The sequence below is a fragment of the Pseudopodoces humilis genome, chromosome 4 (genome assembly GCF_049639895.1).
Source record: "Pseudopodoces humilis isolate 2021_Gansu_Grassland_sample_001 chromosome 4, ASM4963989v1, whole genome shotgun sequence".
NCBI classification, from domain to species: Eukaryota; Metazoa; Chordata; class Aves; order Passeriformes; family Paridae; genus Pseudopodoces; species Pseudopodoces humilis.
In genome coordinates, this window is record NC_142203.1 from 44536188 (window position 1) to 44558227 (window position 22040).

Below are 22040 nucleotides of genomic sequence, written 5' to 3' on the forward strand. Positions count from 1 at the left end.
GGAGGCAGCAAGTCAAATTAAATCAGAAGCAAATGGGAGTATTTTCAGAAATTAAAGAAAGAAATATAAAAGGGAAAATGAAAAAATGAAGTGGGTATATTTTGGACAGCAAGGTAAAGTTAGACGATGCATAATTCTTTTATTGATGTTTCAAAATACCATGGACTCAGGTGATCAGTAGTAGCATAGTACTATGTTATCCAAGTGTTCTCCAAGCACATCTTATTTATCAAGGGATGTGTGCTACATCCCAAATCTTCTTCTTCCTACCAAACCCAGGTAAACTTTTAATCTTCTTTAAAATACTGCTGTTAAAGGGTTTGTTTCCTGTTTGTGGAACAGACAGGTTTTGGTGTGCTTTTTGGTTGGGGTTTTTATTTGGTTTGGTTTTGGGGTTTGTTTTTTTTGTTTTGGTTTGGTTTTTTGTTTCATTTTGGTTTTGTTTTGTTAAATTCCCCTCCTTTTCCCAATGTAACATTCCATTTTTATGAAAGTGAGAAAGCAAATGGGAAATACTAGAAACTGTCATTTTTGGTGAGCCACATAAAAGGTAATACAGCTGTAAGGGGAATTTTAAAGGATAAAAGTTTTTGTTTTATGGAAAAAATAGATTACAATTCTTCTCACTATAGGGAGCCCTTTCACAACTGACATAAAACAATCTAAGATCAGATGAGTGCTGGAAAGGTTTATTCCTCCTTTCCTCTTACCTGTGGAATGAACAACATGGTCTCATTATATGGGCATGAAAGTGAATCTTCCTCCTGCCTAGTAAGATGTTAATTTTTTGATTCTACTTGATGTTGCACTAGCAGAAGAAGCAGTATGTAGCTAGACTATGTTCTTGCATGCAGCACTACAAATTTTTATTTGCCAGAAGTGCCTGAAATCACACCCTTAGCTACCTGCAGAAATTTTGCTCTCTGCTTTTGTTGTGAGCCTTTTCCACAATTCACAGCAATCATAACCACTGAGATGTGTCAAGAATGCAAAGAAGCACTAAACAGCCAAAGCTTATTACTCAGTCTACACAGTGTTGTTTGACAGCAGCTAACAATTTTATCACTATCCCCATAACGTTTGCTAATCCTATTGCTTTCCCTGCAGAGTACATTATGATGAGCAATAAAGCTGTAGACTCAAGTCATAAATAGATTGTCATCTGCTGACATAGAAAGTCTTCTGGTCATCATTATTTTTTTTCTAGTAGTTCTTGAACTTGTAAATACTATTCCTCTTTTTTCTTTTTCTTTTCTTTTTTTTTTTTTTTTAATCCAAAATCCACTGCCAACACCCTCAAAATATTATCTTCTCTTCTATGGTCTAAGATAAAAATATCACCAATTAATCTGCACCAGCAATAGTCCTTCAGCATACCACACTGGAGCTGAAATATTTCACAGCAGTTCAAATTTATTTCCAGCTATAAGGAATGAAATTTCTCAGTGTAAATGTGTGAATTTGGTCTGTAGTTCCATGAAACTCTAAGATATTTATGGTAGACAGGCCTAATTTTACCTTCAGGTAAGTGGTCCCAGAACAAGCCTGACAGAGTTTGAGATGTGTTTGTACAACACTCTCAAGCATATGGTATGACTCTTGGGGATGGTGCTGTGCAGGGCCAAGATTCAATAATCCTTAAGTGTCCCTTCAAACTCTGCATGCTCTGTGATTCTGTGATTTACCACAAGCTAATGCCATTGACCTTACCAGTGATGCTGACATTGACTTATGCTAGTATCAAAACACATATCTTAGTAGATCACTGCAGAAATTTCCATAATATTCAATGCAATGGTTTATTTATTTGTTGCAGGTCCAGATGACCCTTCCCTGCAAGAAACCTTCAGCAAGAGGACCATGTAGTTCTCCATCAGCCCAATCAAACCTGTTCTTTCATCTCCCTATGGAAAAGACTCATTGGTTTCTATTTTGAGGGTTCAATTTAGACATGTCTGATAACACCTGATTTTCTGTCCTTTTCTCCATTATGACATGAACAGCTCCTTCACACCATCCCTTTTCTATAACAAGGATGGGAAATTGGAAGTGGAGCAGAGGAAAAGTGGTATATCTCTTCTTGTGCCATGAAGAAATTGCTTTTGCCTTCCAAAGCCAGTCTTCATTTACCGTGACAACCTAACAAGAGGCTGTACTCATCTCTGTTGTTTACTTTACAGTAACTTTACCAATTTTGTGTCAACCTTAGTTGCACCAGTGAGGATGAGATCTGTCAGACTTCATACTGGTAAGAAAGAGTGTTTTCAGAAACTGCTGCAAAATTGTAAAATTGTGAAATTAGGTTACCTGGATTTGGCTGAAGATACTCTATTGTCTTTGCCATTATTTCCATAACTGCCCTGCTGGTAACATCCACTTTCTAGAGGACAGAGGGTTAAACAAAAAGAAACATGAAAGTTAGACAAAAGGAAGAAGTTTTTCTCTCATTTTGTTCCTATCAATTCTTTTAACTCTTCTTATGGTTTTATTTTTATGTACTTCAGAACAGCCCTGGAACCAGAATGGTGGTAATACCTGGAAAACTTCTAAAGCATGACTCCACCATTTCAGTTGATAGCAGGTCCATTCTTAAGTAAAGCCATTAGTACAGAGTACCTCAGAATGTGTTAGGAATTTGATAGCTTGTACAGTTATTGAAACATTTGATCATTGTACAGTGAAATTTCTTTCTATCACCCTGGGAGCCATCCACAATAGGGAAAGCTTTTTGACGGAACAGTTTTTGGAGAACTGTCTATCTTTGATCCCTTAATAACTGGCAAAATAAGAGAAAAGCAGAAATCACTCAAAACCAACCACTAACTAATAAAATGGGCTGTTTACCTCTTCCAAAGCAAGGTCTGCTAAAATTGAGGTAAGGAACACTAAATATCACTCAGTTCCAAGTTTCAAGAAACCTCAAGAAAATTATCAGCGTAAATGCACTGACCATTTATTTCTCCCTGGCTGATTCCCATATTTAGGATTTTAAAACACTTACAACTGAATAGCATTACTTTCTTCTACTTTATTTTGTAGCAAGAAGTCTTCATTTCTTAGGAAGCAGTCCCTATCCACATCTTAGACTGAATGTAGAAAGCATGCTACTATTCTTACTCTCAGAATCAGGTCTCAGAGAAAAAATGCCACTTTGGCAGATTGGGGGATCCCTGTAGTGTCCTGTACTCTGTATTTATGAGGACACATTGCATTACTCTGCAGGGTAGCTTGTATCCCACAGAGTGAACTCCTTTGTCATAATGGCAAGTTCCTATTTTAAATAAGAACACCTGAGATAGGTTGGTTACATCATGATGTCTTTCCTGTTTCCTGTTGCCACTGCCATCTGCTGTGTCTTGCTCTATCCTTTACAAAGAGAAACAGGAGAGGTCTGCCAGACTTCGGTGAACAAGTAACTGAATTGCCTGGCAGGGAACACAGAAATGGCTAGAAGGCTGCAGAGGATAGTGGGGGCAAGGGAACAGAAGGCCATGGATGTGTAGAAGAATAATGGCCATTGCCTGCAGAAAAGCTGGCAGTGGAAACAGGGCCAGGTTGGAGTGTGGAGGCAGCTGATTACTTTACTCCATTCCTTCCTCAGCCTTCAGTGCTCCTGTCTCCTGGGCTGCCAACCCATCCCACCCACAAGCATGATGTGGGACCAATAACTGGCTGTTGCAATGTCCTGTTTTCCACTCTAAACTTTACCCAGTTTTCTGAATCCTTGCTAACATCTTCCAGTTGGAATGCCTGTACTTGTTACCCATTCAAACAGAAGCTGAGAGGGAGAAACCAACTCTGTGCTTTCTTTGTAAGAAGTACAAAAGATATGCCCTGTATTTTCCATCCAAGATTTTTTCTCCCACCTCATTATACTAATGTACAGATAAATAACTTCTTTTTCTCTTAATCAGACTTACAGATCAGATACATACCTTACAAATCTCCTAGCACGAGGTTTTATTACAGGATTTGATAATACGTTTCAAAGTTAAAGCCTGAGTAAATGCTGCCCCTACTGATCCTTTTAGGTGAAAGACTATCACTGCCACACACAGCTGTGGCTTTTTTTCTTCTTTTTTACCCTCCACTGAGTTAGCACACTCAGGGCTATCACTGCCAGCCTCACCAAGCTGCCTTCTGGAGGGTTAGCCCATCTACCTGAAACACATTGCCAGTGGAGACTGCCTAACAGGACCTCTGAACCTGTGAAAGAATACCCCAGTGCCACTGCCACACCCAGTGCAGTGGAGCTCAAGGAGCTGAGAATTACCAGCACCCTTCACCACTGAAATGGCTGTCTTGTACACTGACTCAGTTTCCAGAGATCCTCTACAATGCTTTAAATTCAGCTAATTTGTAGATGACTTCAGCCTCAATCTCTGAATGAAATATTTGCACTATAGAGTGCCATACATTACAGATCCCTTGGTTAGAAAAAAAAAAAAAAATAGCAAATTAAAAACTCATTCCTGCTGAATAAAAGTTAAGTATTTCAAAATTCTCTGAGTGATTCCAGGACAAAACCTTTGAAATTCCTATCCTAGAAAGAAAAAATACATGGAAATAATGTATATATGCTGTATTTAGACTTACCCTTTCCATTTCTTTGAAATCATCATCTAGCTTTGTTCCTTCTGCACCTCCTACTTTTTCACTCACTTTCTGCAATTAAAAAAAGAACAACAAACATATTCAGCAACAACTGAAACATCTAGCTACAACATTTCTTTGTAGAAATGCTAGTTTTTTTATGTTAAGTCAGTACAACAGTCAGACTTATTATTCCTTCTGAAAAACTTACTTTAAACACACTCTAAAGTAGAAAACTCGGAAACAACATATTACTGCTTAAGCCTCAGAGACCCAATCTTACTAAGGACAGAAACCATACCTAAGCACAAAGCAATAAGTAGTTCCCAAGATGTGGCTGTAGCCATCCAGAAGCAAGAGGCACCCATGCCTGAGAACTTTCAGATATTGACTCAACCCAAAGTATATCATCAGCAAAAATCAAGAGTTTATATATAAACTTGATAGACAGATAGAGAGATTGATTAAAAAAACCCTATATGCACACCATGAAAGAGCTTGAGTGTTATGTAAGTTATGTAAAAAATACATGACTCACTTATCTAGAAGAAAGAAATAAAGGGAACTCTGGTAGTATGACTTTAGCAAATACTCTGGATTTTTTTTATAAAATATTCAGTTAGAAAATTAATTGGAAAATTATATTGTGCTATTGTTTTATTTCCCTGATACAATGTAATACATTGAACTGTTTCCCTTCAAGAACAGTCAGTAATATTGACAATAACAGAGTTGAAAGGTAACTGTTACGCAGTACCATTCAAAATGGATTTTAACAATTGCATTGTCAGTCACAAAGTCTTTCAGTGGTATAACCCCTCAACTAAATCACGTGTGTATGGTCTAGTGAATGTATTGATCTTTCACTGGGAGGGTATTTCTCATAAGAAATTAATCACCATATAAGTTACTAACTACTGATTTCAGTGAAGTGATTCCAGCAATAAGCAAGAAGAAACAAAAGAAAAATTTCACTTTTCCCCTCTTAGTTTTAACTACTGTGGTAAGTCCTCTATACCATTTTTTAGTATAAAGAGGAGGAATACCCATAGTCGCTCACATTCAATTAGTAAAATCCAGACATCTGTACAATTTTAAAGTCACTTCAGTTCATTACAACAAAGCTGCAAGTGCATCATGGCCAAGCACTTACCAACACAGGCTGTAATTATCTGTGCAACAGGAAATAGCTATCAACTCTGTTTGTTTTCTGTCAGCATCTCACAAATTAGTAGCCAAAATGGTCCATTAATTAAACAATACTATGACAAAAACAAGGAACTGTATTTATCCCATCTCTCCTGTACAAAAGAGATGTGCAAAACCACACACCCTCTTACCAATAAACTGAATGCAAATAAATTTGCGTGGTCTGTATTACTAAACTTGTGGCCTGCAGAGATAAGTTAAGCACTCCCAAAAGAATCAAACACAATACTGTAAGGTGTAGCAGTCAAGGGATAGTTTCAGTGTTCTAAAAATCTTTATTAATTTTTTAGTTTCATGAATGAATCTTCTTCAAATATCCTACAACAGGTAATACAGCTAAATTTGCACAGGAGCTTCCTCCCATTAAGATTTCACATCCCTGAAAATAACAGTATACTAATATGCTAGCACTTATATATTTAAAACCGATTTTTAACATCTGTAGTTCAACTCAAAGGCTACAAAACACTCAAAAGTAACTAATCTCCTGGCCCTTTTTTTGGCTGTAGCTCTACATGACATCCTTTTGAAATATTTTCATGGTTGATGAGAATTTGCAAAGACGTGTTCTTTCACACCCACAGATGCCCTAAATGTCCTAATTCACATCTATAAACCATAGCAATCGCTCCTTTCTTTCACATTCATCACTACTCTAGCTGAAGAATGTATGACACTATTAAGAGCACAGTCCAAGAGGTTTCTGGAGTGGTCACTGCAGTCAAAAAGGCAGTCACCCCTCTCTTCGAAACTTGCTTTCAGTTTTCGCTCACTTTGTATTAGGCTTACACACCCCATTTTCAAGGTGAAAATCAAAAGTGGTCAGGTGGGACCTTTGGTCCTGAAAAAAACATTTGCAATAGGGCCTACATCTATGCCATTGTAGTAGTATTGCCTAAATTTAGAGATATTTTCCAGTCTGTTTATATTCATCCTCCAAATCAACTGTTAAAGCTTTCACTAAGGCTACCACTCCATCAGTATCTAAGATTGTCAGGTTTGATTATCAGAGGTCATGAAGCCATGCCAGCTTCCATCTGCTCAGGATGGAAGGATCTTTCATGCCAAAGATTTCTGAAGCTCTAAGGAATATTGTCAGCTAAAAGCTACAGCTACCCAGAAACTAAAAGTCTCTCTGGCCACATAATTTCAAGGTATCAACATTTTGGCTCTTGCTTTACAACAGATTTATAATTAGGCTTTTTAAGGAAGGAGAGGATATCCTGAAAGCATATTTATGAATCAAGAATATACAGACTTCTACCTCTAATAATTTCATGTTTTAGTGTTGATATCTTCATACTTTATTTGACTGAAAACCAGTGCTATATGGTTCCTTAGAGTAAATTACAGTTTTATAAAGATCCTATTTCCACCCAGGCAGAATACAAATTTGACATCTGCTGGTCAGAATGGTTTCAGCAGGAACAAAAAAAATTAGCATGATTCTTACACTAAGGGGAAAAAATCCAATTTTTTTTCCCCTGGTAGTTAATATTAAGAACACAGATTTTGGTAAATAGTGACAGGAGCTGGAACATTAGCCATAGTAACAGGAATGATATTTTGTAGATGGATTTCATGTGAAACAACAAAATTTGTTGAGCCATAGTTATTAATGCATTTATTCAATTTTTCATATATTTGTGCAAACAACCCTTTTTCTTGTGTGTGTGTATTGCTGTGTTATTATGCAGCATGTCAAAGGACAAAAGAATGCTTGTGCAGTCACTATGAGTATCTTGAAAATTCCAGTAACCTTTTATGGAATACAGTGATGATCACTTAATCAGTATCTCATCCAGCAGTCCTCTTAAGGTCTGCTTCTGCTGCTGTCATCTCTCACTATTAACGAAATAATAATATAAATCAAACACGCAGTAGACAGCTATTCCAGGACACTGATTAGTACCAGAGTTCTGAACAATTCACAGGTCAAACAACCATGACCAGAAAATCCTGAAGAATACGATATGACACTACCCAAACTTAAAAATACAGTAAGATCCGCCTTAAACTACACTGGTAGTCACCTGAGTTTGCAGTTTGATTAATTTTAATGACTAGTCTGGCAGCAAGTATAGATAGCAGCTTTGTTTCTATAGAGGAGGAGAAAAACAGCTTTAAATAGATTAGCGACACAATTCACTGCCTTTCCCTATGATGCAAATCAAATGCCCTGTTTGCAAAGTGGCCATACCACAGTAGGACTGAAAAATACCAGTCTCCCTATTGCATGCATTCCTAACTCCAAATACATGGCACAATTTTCTACTCCTCAAAGGAGTCCCATCAAATTGTCACACAGTTTTATCAAATTGTCACACAGTGGATAAGTTGGTAGAAAGAAATTTTTTATTTCTACGAAAGCTATGGGAGAGAGTAATGAATGAAGCTTACAAATTCACAATGGAGAAAGATAATGGTCTCTCTCATTCATGCTCATTAAATTCATCTTATTGATTTCTCATTCCTGATTGCTCAGTATTTCTTCCACAGGTGTCTACATGTCTACATCTTCCACGCTGTTTTGGCCATTTTGGGTTTTTTTCTGTCACAATAAGGAAGAACAGTGACAGAATTATCTTCAGTTTTGTTAAAAATTCCCAAACAGGCTCTAAAATGCTGTGATGTTTTGTGAGCTTTTCAAACACAAGGAAGATATAGCTGACTTGCAAAAGAAAGTGGTGAGAAGTACACCTTTTAATGGGAAGAAGTCTGTGTGGTATGAGAAGTATGGTGATGGTTTTCCAACATTCTAGGCTTTTCAGGAGAAAACATCTGTAAAGGAATATTTCTATTTTTAAAAAAACAGTCTCTAACCAAGGATTTTTTTTTTTTTACTCTGTCAATCCACACACTAGAGTAAGAAAAAAATTGCTACTTGCAGGCTAATTTTTGTGTCTGTCTGATCCTGCACTGTTTTGCATTTATGGTATCAGAATATGGTACCAGAGAAAACACGTGACATCTGTAATTTAGATTTATGATCATGACCCTGATTCTCTATAGATTATGAAACATCTTGTGGCAAATCCCATTCTCAGCAGTAACAGTCAGCAAGAGAGGAGCTCTTCTGTTTATTCAGATAAATTAGAACAGGAACTGGAAGAAAAACCCACCACAAAAGCATATGTAAATTAGCTGCATTTTAGAGTTTTTCTTTTTCAATTGGCATCAAAATATAGAATAAAAGAATTTAATTTTCCATATTAATATAGATATACCTTATCTCAGAAACATTAAGAGGCTGTAGAAAACATCCTGTAGAAAATCATGTGTTGATTCACAGCACCTTATCATATACCGAAAATTATTTCATCTGACATAGAACAATCCCATTCAATTTTTCCAGAATAACCATCTAGATAAGGATAGTCCTCATTTACAAGCCAAATTATCAAATACTATTAGTTTTGGAAAGCTTCAGGAAATTCAACAAACATGATAAATCTCACAAGCCAGAAGTGTGTGATAAGCCTTACATTCACATTGTAGTTATTTGTTAGTGAAATTGAGCAAACCAAACACTTCCATTAAACACAACAAATTTCACAAGGAAAGCTTATCACACTCAACATTGCATTTAAAATTATTTGAATTTTATTCTATTTTTCTTTTAAATATGTAAACAACTTGTGCAAAATAGAGAGTGTCAATAGAACACAACATGAGAATACAGAAAAGCCACTTCAGTAGTAATATGAAAACAGGATCAAATTTAACATACATTGAAGTTACAGCAACGCCCATTTACATTTCATTTGTCAATTTTCTCTTCAGCTGTACAGCCACAATAGCAGGCCACCAAGCCAGCTGGAGCTCAGCACCAGAAGATCCTTCCCATACAGAACTGAGGAGCACAGTGACAGTGACAGGCAGCAGTGCTATCACAGAAGCTGCAATGGGCCATGAAGACAGTGTGAAAGACAAAGGTAAAAAAAATCCTAGAGATCTATGAAGCTCCAGAGAACTTAATTTTTTATTTCCTGTTTTCACTGAGACGCTGATCATGTCACAGGGGCTTTGCTTCCTCCATGGCAAAATGAAGAAATGCACTCGCAAAGCACATGGGAAAACGGTTAGCATTAATTTGCACCTGCTACTGCTTGCCATCAGCAGCATATCTAACAGAAATGTTCGTGATGTATTTTAGGTAAGCATCTGCCAGACAAGCCTGAGATTATCTTTTCTTTTTCCCTTCTGTCACTCAGTAGATATATTTAATCAGGGAATAATATACTCTGTCCCCTGTTGGCACTGAAATCACTTTCTTCCTGCTAGAAATCTTTGTTTACTGGCCTGTTCCACCGCAACACCAAACTAGCCACAGGCTGTCTAGCTTTATTTTCTGTTAAAAGTTCCCTTGACTCTGCTGCTGGATTCAGAGTTTGAACAATAAAGTGTGCTATTCAAAGACCAGGAAGTAAACTGAATTTTGGAAACTCAAGCAGGGAAAGCTATGACTGGACTCTAAAAGGCTTGCCTTCTTCTCTCACAAAGCATCTTCTAAATACTCTTTTTTATACATACAATAGCTTGGCGTTGCTAGTCCTCACAGCAGCTAGTGGTAGGGCCCATAGCACTGTTTATGAGTTCCACTAACAGTGTGAAGGCAGGTCAGAAAGTGAGGGAAATTGGCTATAGATGTGACATACGTAAGACACAGGAACTGTCAGTGTGAAAGACAGGCCATTGCTAAAGCCTGTCAAACCATGAATGAAACTCTTTGTGGGATTGGTTCTCCAGTAATGCCAGTGTGGAGCAAAAGAAAATACCTCAGCTGAACCATATCTCTTCAAGAAGGATATATAAAGGTCAGGATCCCAACCTCCAGCACTGTTACATGGAAAGAAATATGCATTGTGAACCTGTCCCATGTTCTTACTCTTTTCATTTAGATTCAGTCCCTTTTTCTGTTTTTCATCTTCAAACTAGAGTATTCAAAAGGTAAGGAAGTGTGTGGCTGGAACAATCTTCAATCTGATCTAGCCTTTTGCTTTCTAACTACTACCAAGGACTATACTGCAGAATTTCTGCAACTCCAGCAATACAGGGGAAGTCATTCCCATTCAGCGCTAGTGCACAATGTGAAAGTATGCCGCAAGCTTCTGCACTGACAGGAGTTACTGCAGAGTCTCTGCTGCAGTGCTGCTGCACTACACTGGAGGCTGTGCTCTGGTAAGCGAAAACAAAAAGGGTGAGGGCAGGAAAGGAACTGCTGAGGAAGCACTGGTGTACTGCCCTGTGCTGTCTCTTTGTAAGGGAAGCCCCTGCCAGGAGACACTCACACCGTGACAAATGAGGAAGGTACTACCCTATGGCCAACAAAAATTGAAAGCGGTGTTATGCATTCCAGTGACAGAAGTGGGCCGATAGCAGAGACACTGCAATGCAACGTGATAACAGAATTAATTTTATGCATTTAAACTTATTACTAAAGTCTTGCCTATTTACCAAACACACACTTCAGGAGGCCGGCTCTCTGCGAAGTTTAAGTTCAGCCAGAAAGCTGGTCACAACCCCAGCACCTCCAAAGTTTAGAATGGCCTTGGGAGCTGACAGAGAAGCTGGCAGAAGCTCAAAAGCTGACAGAGAGCTGAAGACAGTCAGAACACTGTGTGCTTTTTTCAACACTCTCTGTCCGCAGCAGGACACCAGTATGAGAAAAGGAAGAAATTGGTATTAAAAAGGTGGCTGTGTTAGCTGGAAGATATGCCAATCTCTGCTCTTTTTTTCTGCAGTACAGGAAAGGAGCAGAGAATCTCTTCCTATATGATATCTCTACTTCCGATGACAACAGTACCATGATTCAGTCAATCTCTATAGTGAACCTCTGGGCAATAAAACACCCACAAGTTTTGTTTTTTTTACTTTTGTGCAAAGGAATCTGGATTCAGACCCACATTTATTACAAGTTCACATCAGTACTAGGAGCCCTGACCTCCACTGCACTGCCACAGAGAAGGAAGACATCTGTGCTGTATTTCCCTGAGTGCCAAAAAAATTTGGTAGCTGCCTGTTTCTTTAATGTAAGCAGCTCATTCAGCTGGGTGGTGATAAGGAGATTCTGAGAGAGTGGCAACACTGGTCCAAACCCACTAAAAATTTCTGGAGTTCTCAGGTGTCTTTCTTAGAAAGGTGCACAGCACTAGCTTTCTAATCTGGAATGCTGCTGGTTGCCAGCTCCTGACCTATAACGTTCTATTACCATGTATAAATATAGGGTTTGTATTTGAAAGAGTGTACACCATAAAATGACATATTCATTCAAACTTCCATACCTCTCTCATGTCTCCAAACCAATTTTTATGAGGCTTTCCAAGGAAGCTGCTTCTTCTATGTAGACAGAATTGCAGCTTTATATTTTGTTGCTGTATTTTAGGGCAAATGAGTGGCACATGTACAATATGAAACTATATGGAATGGAAAAAGAGAGTAAAAGAACACAGACCAGGTATCCATCCAGTTAGTTAATCTGGAGCATATTTAAGGATCATGATCCACCATAGCTAAACTACACACATTAACACATCTGTTTCATCCATGTACCTTCTAAATTCAGCAAAAAAATATGATCTCTACTATCCCACTGCTTCACTTGACACATGCCTACCTTGCCATGAAGCAGACAGAATCTGGGCACAGGTGACAGGAAATTTAAAGCATCCCATGGTTTCTTAAATGATGTCACCAGACTGCTTGTCCTCCCCTACTGGATTTCAGCACAGAACTGTGTTTCCTGCAGCAGTGGTTTAAGCTGCCAGCTGGGAGGCTGAGCTCATGCTCACTCTTCATGAAGAATGTTTAGTCTTGGCGACTGATCCAGCTGACTTAGATGTGCTAGACGTCAACTTTGAAAAACAGTAGAGTATTTCACAGGCAGTGAAAAACAGTCATAGCAGGTAAAGGGTGCTAGGGCACAGTCTACAGCTTGCTAACATCTCCACAATATAGAGTCCAAATACTTGATCAGCATTATGCAAGCAGTGATGCAATAATGTTGATTAGGAAAGCAGACATGACTTTGTTAGGCAAATCAACCGCCCATTTTTATAGAGTGTTAAAGCTTTGTAATTTTTCTCTTTAATACAGGAATGAATTAAAATCTAGCAGAAATAAATAGGGCATAACCTGACAAAATACTAAAAAACAAGCAAAAAATGAACCCCAGCATGAGAAATTTACAGCAACTAAATTCCATTTAGGGCATAGTTTACACCTTTACATAATGTATATTTGTCTACATGCCTTCTGCTGGGTGTAAAGTTAGCCCAGTTTTTAACATCTGGAAATGTGAGAATGCAGGGAACATTCTAGACGATAAGAGAACATGGCTTAAATATGATTCATCAATTTAGCAGCTGTACAAACTGTGCAATTGTGAAGTTGCTCCTGCTATGTTTGGAAAAGAGTTTGTTGGAATTAATTCTCACTGAATTCATTTTTATCTGTCTAAGAAAAGACACTAGAAGAAGTTTGTGAGGAAAAACCTGTCTGTAAGCTGTTGCTTGTTACTGACGTACATTTTATTTCTGGTTTTCCTACTGCCACTACATCTAAATGGCAATCTACACAGCACAGCAAAGTGCCAGTCCAAAATATTTTCTTATATTGTTTGCAGGCAGTGTTGGTAGCTTATTAGCTACACACATAACAAGCCAAACCCATCCAACACTTTCCATTTGATAGCAACACTTTTAGAAATTGCTGAGATCTGCTTTAAGATTAATTTTTTTTTTCCCCCACATGAGCACCATATAAATTAAACTGAATGTCTTCCCATTAAACTGATGTCCTGTGTCTCAACTCACCATGTAAGAGCAATATATCCTAAAGCACTGGCCAATTATCAGGGCTGGAGAGCACAACAATACAAAAGTAATGTTCCATTAGCCACTGGGCACTTCTGGGGTGACCCCCTGGATGGACAGAAATGGCAGTGTGCCTTTTTGTGCTTCTGTGATGTATGCAAGAGAAAAAGAAGAGAATGGATACTGAGTGACTTAGGACTGGATGAAACATACCCAGATAGAAGAAAATTACTGGAGGCACCACTTAGCCTGACACTGTATTGTGTTATGAGCATGCCAACCAGAGCAGAGGCAGCTTTTCTTCTGCAGCTGCAGCAAGGTCAGCAGAGGGATTCTGTCAGTCTCCCCGGCATGGAGGAAGACCATACCCCTCTACCAAAATGAGGGCATAGCCACAGCCTTAGGGATTAACATCTAAATTTAAAGATGATAATTTTCCTCCTTTCAACACTGTATGTGTCAGCTGCCAATGATAAAGGTCATTTTAAAATGTAAGGAAACATAACCTTCATAAATAGAGACCCACCAGAAGCACCTCCGACATCCATGCAGCTACACAAACACATCTGTATTAATCAAAAGCAGAGCTGAGTCTGGCGCCCTCTCTAGGTACTGCTCTCTAAGAGGTACCAAAAAAATGAGAAAAATGACCATAAAATCCTCCTGAAAATAAATTATACAGTAGCATTGATCTCGCTGACTGGTTCATGACCACTGTCACATCTGATCACAGTGCAACATGCAACAATACAATAAACTCTGCCTTAGTTGCAGTGATGAGTCTATGGTTCTAGCTCGTGTTCAAGATATTGATGCTCTAAGAAGGCTCCTGTGACAAAGCAAAATTAGACCTCTTCAGTAAGTTTTCAACTTATTTACAAAGCAGAGTCCTACTGCTAGAAGGGATATACAGATTTTCGAGAGATAAAATGAAACAGGTATTTTTGCTAATGTTAGCTCACAATTTGTTCAATGGAATCCTGATGAAAATGTGATTTTAAAAAAATAACAGAATTTTAAAAAACCCAAACAATAGAGGACACAGGTCCTCGCTCAAAGCATCTGTGGCCAGCTCGAAACTTGTAAAAATTTACACCCTTGAATATCTCAAGATATTTGCAGTCTTCTACAGTCAGCCTTTCAGGCTTACATAGCAGTCAAACCTCTGAGCCATTGTAGATCTAATTATATACATACCTGAAGTTTCACAGAAAAGAGTAATGTTCCTCTTCATGTACAAATTCAGTTGCTGCCTTCTGCCTTTTCCCCGCAATTCTAACAGTTTATGAGAATAAACTATGGCAGTTTACTAAAGTCTTCAGGACCTGGCTGTGCAAACTCATTAAAAATGAGGACTTTGAATTTTAAAAACTGATTTGGAAGATACAAATGTGGAACTGCTTACATGTCTTAATTTTTAAAAAAACATGAAAAGTGATAGCAGATTCTTTTCTGAATTGCCTTTAACAGGTAATCCATTTTTGTGGCCATTCCCTGCCCTCAGTGTCTGGAAGTCCCTCACTGACAATAAGAGTGTTTTTAAACTCCATAATGAAAGTGTTCCCCATTCGAACATGCAGAAAACAAAACTAGCACAGTAGATTGTAATGTGCACATGCACACACACATGTAAATAGACTGTTTTCAGAGATGACATAAAATAAGTCTGAAAAATACCAAAGTCTTCACAAAAAATAAAGGTAAGATTTTATAAATGCTGCTATTTGATCCTTCCTAAACCACACCAGAGGCATTTTCCTCTCAAAAATTGGCAATTACATTTTAGACAGCGTACACGGAATAAAACCATACCTACATAAAGGGAGTAATATTCTCAACTAAGAGTGCAGAAATGTAGATGTGGGAATATACTGCTTGGTGCTAAAGCCCCACCTGACTCTTTCTGCATTTACTGCAGATGAAGAGCTATCCTAAGAGCCTTCCTTTTTAGAAAGACAGATGCATATTCATGTCAAGTTCAGTTACACAGCAATAGTTCATTTAGATTAGTTTATTTCACCCCATTAAGAAAGAAGACATCTGTCTTTGAGAGACTCAGAAAGGCCCATGGACTCTGCCCACCTCCACATCTATGGGCATCTCAGTGACACCTACATTCTCCATTTTGTAGTATACAGTTGACATAAGACACATCACACAGTCCTTGCCACATGCATAGAGACTTTACAGCTTCTGTAAAGTCTGTAAAACACGTGGAGGTTACTATCTGCTACCTTCAAGACTACCTGGCAGGAGAAGAGAGGGCATGTGAAAAAAGCAAGGAAACCAGAGCATAAAGGAGACAGCCCCTTCAGTTGGTGTAACACACACAAATCAGATTTCTTTTTATAACACAAGTAATTCTAACAGATGCTCTATGCTGCCCTATCAGTGATATATCACTTCTTCTTTCATCTGTTTTCTTAAAAACATGAACTTTGTGTTGCCAGGCACTGATCTACTTTATTCCAGGTTCTATCCCAGAGGTATTACATTTCAGAAAAAAGAATATTTGTACTTTACAGAATAAGATGAAAGGACCATGGAAAATAAAGCTCTGAAATGAATAGGGTTCCCCTTCCATTTGAAATAACCTAATGAGAAATGTTTTAGAAGACAATCAACTTACACTAGAGGGGAAAGAAGAACTTTTTCTTCCCTCTGTCTTCCTCATGTTTTCCATACTGGCAAGTATTAAAATATGTCATGAATTTTAGGATAAAAACACATTCTAGTCTGCTTGGGATATCAAAGCATGTATGATCCTTTATGCCAATCTGCTAACTAAATAGAGAACATTTATGTTCAATAGGAAATTTATCACACATTATTTTGTGATGAAGTAAAAGCAAAAAGTAACAAAAATGCAAACCAGATGAGGTTTTCAAATGTCAAAATTTAAACATCACAACCACAAATAAAAATACAGCAGTAGCCTCTTAATGAATGAGACTTATTAGTGTAAGAGCTACTGTCCATTTTGCAGAAAATTAACATGTTCATTTCATGCAGTTTCATCCCCGGGAGGTGAGGGGAAGAATAAGTCGGACTGTATTCTCACACAGTCTCAAGACATGTAGTTGGCTGCAAAAGAAACACAGAGATAGAAAGGCCACTAAATATTTCACTGGTTTCCTCTGCCTTGGAAGTTGCTTAGCAGTATACACAATCTGACATAAAAAGTAATTCCTGAGAAGTCCTAAATGTTTCTCACTGTTGTTTCTTGCTTTAAAATATTACTTTAAAATTAGTTGCTGAAAGAAACATGCAAGCAAAAATTATATCCAGAAGTGGTCAGCTTTGAACATACTAATATGCACTGTTGGTCTGGAACTGCCTTAAATGCACCTTCCATCTTGAGAAAATTCTAGACCAGCTTGCACAAACCATTCAGTGACAGGCAGAAGACCCTTGCATCTTCTACAGTACCACCTGTATCTGTGAGGAGCACAGACTTTGCACTGTTTTCTGCTTGTGATGGTGTCTCATGTACACATAATTTAAAAAGTATTTTAAAATCATTTATCCTCACAGTCCTCAGAAAACCAGTAAACAAGGAAACCCTGTATTACAGCTGAAACTGTACCCCTACAGGCATCTTAAGACACCACTTCTTCTAGTATGTAGGCAGGTGCCACTGTGCTTGAGATGTTTTTACAGTGAGGTATCTCACTGAATGAGCAAAACCCAAGTCCTGTTATCACCTGCAGCCAGATTTCAGTACATCCACATTTTTCTCTACACCACATCTGTAGAAGGATGGATTAATGAGGATCCCAGTCACCAGTCACCGCATCTTGGATTTAGAATGTTTGCGAGGTACAAATTTTCTCAGCAGAAAAGTAGCAAAATTTGCTTCTTAGGAAACATGCTGTAGTTGCCAGAACTGACGTTTTACCACAGATATCAGCAGAAAAATTCTCACTGACTGTACAAAAGGAAAGCCACAGAAGTGATGCAGAGTTATGACCTGTATAGTGGATGGGGGAAGAAGGGCTGTGGATGTTGTCTATCTTGACTTCAGTAAAGCCATTGACATGGCTGAGAGAAACCAGGTGGGTGCATTTTCCACTGTGTGAAAAACTGTCTGGATGGCTGGGCCCAGAGAATGGGGCTGAAAGGGGTTAAATCCAGGTGGCAGCTGGATTTACCAGTCACTGGTCACCAGTGGGTATTCCTCAGGGCTCAGAACTGGGGCCACTAACATCTTAAAGACAAATGAGGGGATTGAGTTCACCCTCAGTGAGTTTTCTGATGATACGAAGTGGAGTAGAAGTGTTGATCTGCTGGAGGGCAGGGAGGCTTTGCAGAGGGATCTGGAAAAGCTGGATTGATGGACCAAGGCTGAGTGTATGAGGTTCAACAAGGCCAAGTCCTGGGTCCCACCCTTGGGTTACAACAGTCCCAGGCAGTACCATAGGCTGGGGGTAGAGTAATATAGGCATTACAATACATATCAGTACAGATGAATGGGGATTTATATATATATATATATACACACATATAAATGTAGATGGCTAAGTGCTAGTATTCTCCCTTTCACCATTACAAAAATGGCAATTCAAAATCAAGGATTTTAGTGGTTGAAAACTATCTAGAAGTGAAACTAGGAAGTACGGAGACATATATCATACTGGTATCTCATTTTTCATACTGCATTTATGCTGAACGTGTCACTCACTTTGAAGTTGTGTAGACTGGTGGACAATAAATAAGCTATGTTGTGAATATGGATGAACTGTGAATAACATTTTCCCTGTGACCCAATTCTTTAGCTACTCTGTAACTGAAAAATACAGAAAAAATAAACCATTTTTATATCTTCTCCTTAAAATATTCAGGAGTTGTGATGGATTTACAAATCTGTCATGTTGTGCCTCCTGATCATGGTCTATGAATCTCATATCCAGACACTCTATGACAATATGAACATGGAAAAATGATAAACAAGGTAGAAAAAGAGATTCTTGACACACAATTTTAGCAGCACTTCTCAAAAGCTAAAAGAACATAAAATATAATGGTACTGTGAAAATGAGCTTGATAGACACAATCTTAGATTGCCCTGATAGACAAATCAGGACAAAAAACTGTATGGACACATGTACTATTGGTGCTTTCAAGACTTTTCACTTTTTACTCTTCAGCCCTTAACTTTTCCACTACAGTATGTGGACCATGACAAGGTGAGCTATGATCCATTGAATCCTGTATGTATTAGAAGTTTCAAAAGAGACATATGGGAAGGCATATGTGGCTGTTGCAGTGAACTTGAACTGCTTTAAATGCACCTTCCCCACCCAGTGGTGGGGAGATAGGAGCTTGGAGAAGACTTCCTTCCAGCACCACAAAAATGTACAACTGGTTCTGCCATTACACTTGCGAAAGGGGACAGTGGCATGGGGGGGGGGGGGGGGGGGGGGTTGGAATTAAGAAATCTAAAGCCAACTGCATCTCCTTTTAAAGATGTTGAAAGATGGTAAAAATGCACAGCCCAAAGTCTTTTTACTAAGGGATGAAAGGCTACCCCCAGCTATACACTATCTCCTGTACTTCACAAACATGAGGCAGTACTTATTTGTAGAGCTGTCAGGAAAATCATTACAAGCTCTTGTCCTGGTGGCCACCCAACCATTTGCTTTTATTTCTGACCACTACATACCACAGTAGGATCTGTTTATGCATCAGCTCTGCCAGAAGCCACCCTGATTTTGTTTTTTTTTACCATTTCAGCAGCAGTACAATCTGCTGCAATAACCTGGCAGTGCACTCCACTCTCATGACTGATGACCCATTTTATTTAGTAGAAAGCGGGGGGATGAAAAGGCTTGCTGCTCTACAGTTTCTATTTCATTCTCAAGCTTATCTTACCACAGCCAATCTGAGGGATAATGCTACTTTAAATTACTGAGGAAATCGAAGAAAGAATTACTATGCTTAATGGAAAAGAGCATGTAATTTGCTCTTATAACAAACATTTTACTTATCTTTAGGAGTAACTGATAAGTTTCTAATTCTTACTTGCTGCATAAAGTTCTTTTGTGAAGTTGGGCTTTTTCCAATATACTTTTTCTTAACATATGATGTTGCTTCTGTCAAACAGAGCAAAGTGAACAGTTAGAATTGCAAATGTGTATTCCCTTCTCTTATATTGTAGGAGTGTCAGGAAAAAAAAGCAAAAACCCCTTAAGTTTTAAGTATGAAAAAACACCCTAAAATAAGGACATTATGCCCTGAAATAGCTTTGTCAATAACAAATTTTATAATCATCATAAAATTAGAAACCAGAAAAATAAACCAACACAAAACAACATCAAGTTACAATTTTCTTCTCCTCTCACAATAAAAAATCCTACTTAAAATTCGGAGAAATTTTACCTCTAAATACTGCAGGATTGGGACCAGATGTATTAACCCACAAACTAACAGAGCTAGCCATTTTTTGAAATGAGGCTGCTAATGTTTCTATGTCACTGTTCTTTGTGTGAAGAGTAGTCTCTATCTCCTTTTCTCTCTTTTGTATCTGGAGCTCTAAGTCTGCCTGGGGAACACTGGGACTATTTTTATACACAGTATATACATCATCATGCTAGTTCAATCTGTCAGGATTGTATGCTTGCCACTGCTGAGGTACTAGTGCTGAGGAAAGATATACCTCAATTTTGACATACAAAATGCAGCAAAAGGATATGTCTAAAACCCTCTCATGTCCCTCATGAAGCTATAAAGCCTCCTGCAAACTGCAGACAAAAGCATTAAAATGGAAGCTTTTATGACACTGACCATGTCATGTGATACAATCAAGGAGATTGATCTGAGCACTGTTCAAACAATACAGCATGATCATGTTTCGTTCTTCTCTGCAATCTCTTCTACATAACAGCTTCTGATTCAGCTGCCCTTTGTAAAGACAGTTAAGAACCAGCAAGACCAGCAGCACTAATAACTGCATAAAGATTTCTGCAGTTCAGGGCGTCTGAACAATACCTATAACTAGTAATTGCAAGAACACTATAGAGTCAATTTAGGTATGTTTAGGAATTTCTCAAACAGTTCGGATTCAAATTTTGAAGCAAGTGAAGGGAAGAAGGAACTAATGTAAAGTGGAGAAGGTCCAAAAGAAATTATTGAGATCAACTAGTGCACAGGAGAAATTTGTATGGACAGTACATATACAAGTATGTTGCTCTCAGATTTTTTCTCAAAAATTTTCTGCTACCTCAGAACTATTTTCAGTGTCATGCAAGTTAGGAAATTTTCTTTAATCTTGCAAGGCTTCACAGAACGAGATCATGTTCTTCCTGATTTGATGAATTTCTATCTTACAGTGTTTCTTGCGTTTTTAACAGATCCTGTGGAAGACACCTTGCACTGGAGGTTGGCGACCTGTTGATTCATCAACCCCTTTTCTACCATGATACCGGCAGTGCTGAGAACTAAGTCATCAGTAAACGTGTGGGTTACAAAGTAATGTAAGAAAGGCAGAAGACAACATTACAAATGCAGAATGTTTGAATTCCCCCATACATGTAAATACCACTCAGCCTAGTTGATTTATCATAGCATCAATGAGATTTTATCTAGTGAGTCTCACTTTAAAAGGTACCAGGAAGTGCTAAGCAATTAAATAGACAAGAGAGAGACAACTTGTTTACAAAGCAAAAATATCAAAAATATCAAAAATATCAAAAATATCAAAAATATTCTCCATGATCCATGAACTTAATTATACAGCACTTCTTAATTTAATTACCCACTAAAAATCCATTCATCTATAGCTCCTTGTGAGGTAAATGACCAACCATTCTTACTCAGGTAAAGGCATTCTGGCTGTCATTACAGACTTTGCTGCTGCTAAGACACAGCAAATCTTACTTTTTTTAGTATGTAACCGAAAGCTATAAACTACATATTTTGATTGTACTGAGATGGTAAAATTACTGCATGGTAGCCTGCTTACCTAATGAAAGGTTTTGCTTTTACAAAGGATAAACACATTACAAATATTCTGTAATAGAAAATTACAACAGTAATTTTGTATTACATCTGTCAGTCTTCTCAATGGAGGAAAAGGTAATAAGGGTTTTCAGGCAGATCTTGCTGTTTTGTGGATACATGAGACAATTGCATCAGTGCAGTGCAAAAGATTGCTGGATTTTATCCCAGGCAGTATTTGTAAAAATTTTTAAGGACCAAGTCAGTTAGTGAAACATCCCACTCCCATGATTTCTTTTCATTTCTGTATTCCTAATTAACTCATGGAAATACTTTCACCAGCAGAGGCAACAAAACTTGGTGATGTTAAGGGTGTTGACAAAACTGCAAAATTGAAATTAGTATCAAACATATCCTGTTAGACACCATTGAGGCACAAGTGTAAGTCTCTATTGCATAATGCAATCCCAAGACAAATATACCTGCTGC

At 38.1% G+C, this 22040-nt stretch overlaps 1 protein-coding gene across 1 annotated transcript in view; it reads right to left on the reverse strand.

Annotated features, from left to right (window-relative positions):
• The window catches only part of SH3GL2 (SH3 domain containing GRB2 like 2, endophilin A1), an 87861-nt gene that overhangs the window by 13137 nt on the left and 52684 nt on the right, over positions 1–22040 (reverse strand). Inside the window, exons 2-3 of the mRNA XM_005522664.3 lie at positions 4597–4665; positions 2308–2380 (exon numbers count right to left, since the gene is read on the reverse strand). Of these exons, the coding sequence (XP_005522721.1) occupies positions 2308–2380; positions 4597–4665 (142 nt within the window). The remainder of the gene's footprint in view (positions 1–2307; positions 2381–4596; positions 4666–22040) is intronic.